The sequence below is a fragment of the Bos mutus genome, chromosome 5, assembly GCF_027580195.1.
Source record: "Bos mutus isolate GX-2022 chromosome 5, NWIPB_WYAK_1.1, whole genome shotgun sequence".
NCBI lineage: Eukaryota > Metazoa > Chordata > Mammalia > Artiodactyla > Bovidae > Bos > Bos mutus.
This window is the reverse complement of record NC_091621.1, coordinates 72,429,925-72,435,031: the sequence shown is the minus strand read 5'-3', so window position 1 is coordinate 72,435,031 and position 5,107 is coordinate 72,429,925. Positions and strand designations below refer to the sequence as shown.

General features: G+C 37.4%; 1 protein-coding gene across 1 annotated transcript; it reads left to right on the top strand.

The window, feature by feature from the left end:
• Positions 1–1,486: 1,486 nt before the first annotated feature.
• Positions 1,487–2,436, top strand: LOC102272547 (olfactory receptor 9K2-like). The gene is given in 2 exon segments (XM_014483579.2): positions 1,487–1,925; positions 1,928–2,436. Coding segments are annotated over 2 exon segments (948 nt in total).
• Positions 2,437–5,107: the final 2,671 nt, after the last annotated feature.

Here is a 5,107-nt window from a genome sequence, read left to right as displayed (position 1 = left end):
AAGCCTTATTTTACTTTGAGTTTGTGATTCAGATGGAATTTGTGTACCATGAAGTATATCTACATCAGAGAATATAGGAAGACCAAAATTTGGAGTGAATTTTTGCCTTTTACAATCATAGCTCATGTAATTTATTACATAATATTAAATATTTATTTATCTAAAACATTTTTCATATAGTACAGACTTTTTGATCTGTTTCCTTCTGCCTATCAACTTGGCTGCTGTGACAATAACCAGAAAGATTTTCTTTGTCGATGTTCTCATAGAAGACAGCCCTGGAACCTGCACTTATATGTCCATAATTGACTTTACTATTACTTCTCTCCCAGTGGAATCCATCACAGAGGATGAGCAAAACCTTAAGGCTGAAATATCCTGAAGAAGGTTTCACAGGCTTAAAAATAACTAAGGCCATCATAAATACAACTGTTGATACTCCAGCTCACGATCATAAACTCTGGATGACACACGGTTGCTATGGTCTTTAAATATGCAAGCGTACCCCATTGTTCTTATTTAAGAGTTACAAAGCATATTAGAATTATGGAGAGGAACTCCCTATCTGTATTTCCCTTAGGTTTACTTCCCCTGACTAAAGAGTGAGATCCCTTGAATTGATGCAGCCTGTGTAGAAACTCATTCATTGCACTGTAAGGACTGGAATGTTCATCAGCTTCTGTCTCTCTGCTTCAAAAAAAGGGCTAAATGATTATGACATTTTAAAAATTAACTATTAATAGAAACAAAATATTATAATGAGGAATATAAATGCATGTATTTGGTGGAATGGCTTTGTTCTGAGGAAATGAACATATATTTGAACTAGCTTAAGAGAATTTTGTTATATCTAGTCCTAGCAATTTTTGCTGTTAATTTAACATACCAATAACTTATCTATTTCTATTATGTTTCCAAAGATGTATACAGTTATAGTGGAAATAAATAAACTGAGATGTAAGAAGGTTAAAATATTTTGAATATATTTATTACTGTTATTACCATTGTATTGTGATTAAAACAAGGACAGCACTATCATAATGGCTACAAACACTATCATTGATATTATATGTGCCACTCCTGTTTTAGATAGTGTATAATAGTCCTAATTTAGATTGTTAATTTTAGATTCCTAATTTTAGATAAACATAAATTTTAACTATAAACATATTAAAAATAGAAATTTAGAATGTGAGTAAAATTACACGGGAAAACATGCTACTTTCTTATTTACTTCCCTGAAAATATATGATTTAAATAAAATAACCAAAGGGCTTCCTTTACTGCTTAATAGACTAACAGTTTCAGAAGTCTAATGACATCTAATCCCTAATCTTTCATCTTCCTGACAATAAGATTGTTTTGTATGCACTATCTCATTAAGTTGTTAATCATATATATCTACATTTAAGATAGTTTTGATAGTACTAGAATCAAAGCCACAATTTCATTTATTTTGCCTTGTGCCTCTCAGCAGGTGTCTGCCATGGGTGACATGGGAACAACTAATCACTCAGAAGTGACTGACTTCACTCTCTTAGGCTTCAGGGTCCTCCCACAGCTCCACATTCTCCTCTTCCTGCTATTTCTGCTTATCTACACCATGATCCTTCTAGGGAATGTTGGCATGATGGTCATTAATATGAAAGATCCATGGCTGAACACACGAATGTATTTCTTCCTAGGCAACCTCTCCTTCATCAATCTCGTCTATTCATCTGTTATTGCACCCAAGGCTATGATCAACTTCTGGTCTGTGAGCAAGTCCATCTCATTTGCAGGCTGTGTGACCCAGCTCTTTCTCTTTGCCCTCTTCATTGTGACCGAGGGGTTTCTCCTGGCAGTCATGGCTTATGACCACTTCATTGCCATCTGCAACCCACGTCTCTACTCCATTCAGATGTCAACATGTCTCGGTGTTCAGTTGGTGCTGGTTCCTATATTTGTGGCTGTATCAGCTCAGTTACTGAGACCAGCATGACATTTATTTTATCCTTTTGTGCTTCTTGGACCATTGAACATTTTTACTGTGATGACCATCCACTTCAAAGGCTGTCTTGTTCTAACATCTTCATCCATAAACTGGCTTCTTTCTGTTTATCTGGCATCATTATCTTGCCTACCATCATAGTTATTATTGTTTCTTATTTGTACATTTTGTCCACAGTTCTAAAGATACCCTCCACCAAGGGACGCCAGAAAGCCTTCTCCACCTGCAGCTCCCACCTGGGAGTCGTGAGTGTACTGTATGTTGCTGTCTCTTGTATGTATCTCACTCCTGACACATCTCCTGAGCTGAGTAAAGTGGCCTCCTTGTGTTACACCCTACTCACTCCCATGTTGAATCCTCTGATTTACTCTCTGAGAAACAAAGATGTCAAAGAAGCTCTGAGGAAGATCCTGGGGGAAAATGTATTTTTATTTATTTCTGTTTAACAGTGATATACCTGAAAGACACAGTCTTTATAACAATTTGGGAAAGCACTGACTCAAAAAATGCACCCATTGATCTTAGAAAGATTTACTCTTAGAGAGTTAGTTTATTTGAATACCATGTACTTAAAACCGAAAAGTACATTTGGAATATATCTTGTCTGGCTGTTGATTTTGGAGTGAATGAAATGACTTCCTCTGTACTTCATCTTAATTATGGGTAAAAATAATTATTGCCATGAACTTCCTGATGTTCAAGCTGGTTTTAGAAAAGGCAGAGGAACCAGAGATCAAATTGCCAACATCCGCTGGATCATGGAAAAAGCAAGTGAGTTCCAGAAAGACATCTATTTCTGCTTTATTGATTATGCCAAAGCCTTTGACTGTGGGGATTACAATAAACTGTGGGAAATTCTGAAAGAGATGGGAATGCCAGACCACCTGACCTGCCTCTTGAGAAATCTGTATGCAGGTCAGGAACCAACAGTTAGAACTAGACATGGAAAAATGACTGGTTCCAAATAGGAAAAGGAGTTCGTCAAGGCTGTATATTGTCACCCTGCTTATTTAAATTATATGCAGAGTACATCCTGAGAAACACTGGACTAGAAGAAACACAAGCTGGAATAAAGATTGCTGGGAGAAATATCAATAACCTCAGATACACAGATGACACCACCCTTATGGCAGAAAGTGAAGAGGAACTCAAAAGCCTCTTATGAAAGTGAAAGTGGAGAGTGGAAAAGTTGGCTTAAAGCTCAACATTCAGAAAACGAAGATCATGGCATCCAATCCCATCACTTCATGGGAAATAGATGGGAACACAGTGGAAACAGTGTCAGACTTTATTTTTTGGGGCTCCAAAATCACTGCAGATGGTGAGTGCAGCCATGAAATTAAAAGACGCTTACTCCTTGGAAGGAAAGTTATGACCAACCTAGATAGCATATTCAAAAGCAGAGACATTACTTTGCCAACAAAGGTCCGTCTAGTCAAGGCTATGGTTTTTCCTATGGTCATGTATGGATGTAAGAGTTGGACTGTGAAGAAGGCTGAGTGCCGAAGAATTGATGCTTTTGCACTGTGGTGTTGGAGAAGACTCTTGAGAGTCCCTTGGACTGCAAGGAGATCCAACCAGTCCATTCTGAAGGAGATCAGCCCTGGGATTTCTTTGGAAGGAATGATGCGAAAGCTGAAACTCCAGTACTTTGGCCACCTCATGCGAAGAGCTGACTCACTGGAAAAGACTCTGATGCTGGGAGGGATTGGGGGCAGGAGGAGAAGAGGACGACAGAGGATGAGATGGCTGGATAGCATCACTGACTCGATGGACCTGAGTCTGAGAGAACTCCAGGAGTTGGTGATGGACAGGGAGGCCTGGCGTGGTGCGATTCATACGGTTGCAAAGAGTCGGACACGACTGAAGACTGAGCTGAACTGAATTTCATTTTAGGGAAAATATATTCCAAATTTGCTTGTCTCTCTGAGATTGCTTCTTTTATATGTATTGTTAATCTTGAGTCAGTAACATGTGTTATGTGGATATGCATGTAATTAATAGAGGTAATCTGATTTAATAAGATTGATCTGATGTAATAAGCAAGAGAGAACAAAATATGAGATTTACTGGAGAAATCTTCGTGAATGTTTAGTGAGAGAATCAGATGCTCTGAAGTGCACAGACTCTAAAGGGTGACTTGAATGTAAGTCTTAATTGTTCAGAGGCTATGTGAGTGACACATTTATTTCATGGTTTCTCTGACTTGAATCATTATTATTTCCCCCCCTCATTTGAAGATCTGCTAAACTGATAAATTACTTTTGAATATTGTCCCTTTTCAAAAGAACACTGTAATAAAAATAAACAGGAATAAAAATAATTTGTTTTATTAGATATACCTTAGTATTCATTCATCAAATTAATATTTATTGAATTTTGATGTACTCTTTGCCCTATAAAAATTCCTAGTATAAATAATTTCTGTACTTGAGCTCACAAACTGAGGGGGAAATAGCTGAATAGAGAGTTAACATGTCATATGGTCAACCCAGTGAATAAAGGAATATGTAGAAAATATCAAAAGAGAGCAGCTTCTACAGATGAGTGGTGTAAATGATCAGGGAAAACTTCAAAAGTACATGTTGAAACATAAGTGGATGTGAGCAAGATGAAGCAGAGAAGTTTCTCTGCAAAGGAAATTAAATAACTATATGTTAAGCTTCCTAAAGTTTGACACCTGATTTTTTTTAAATTTAATTTTATTTTTTAACTTTACAATACTGTATTGGTTTTGCCATATATTGAAATGAATCTGCCACAGGTATACATGTGTTCTGCATCCTGAACCCTCCTCCTTCCCCATATCATCCCTCTGGGTCGTCCCAGTGCACCAGCCCCAAGCATCCAGTATCGTGCATCGAACCTGGACTGGCGACTCATTTCATATATGATATTATACGTATTTCAATGCCATTCTTCCAAATCATCCCACCCTTTCCCTTTCCCACAGAGTCCAAAAGACTGTTCTACACATCAGTGTCTCTTTTGCTGTCTCATATACAGGGTTATTGCTACCATCTTTCTAAATTCTATATATATGCATTAGTATACTGTATTGGTGTTTTTCTTTCTGGCTTACTTCACTCTGTATAATAGGTTCCAGTTTCATCCACC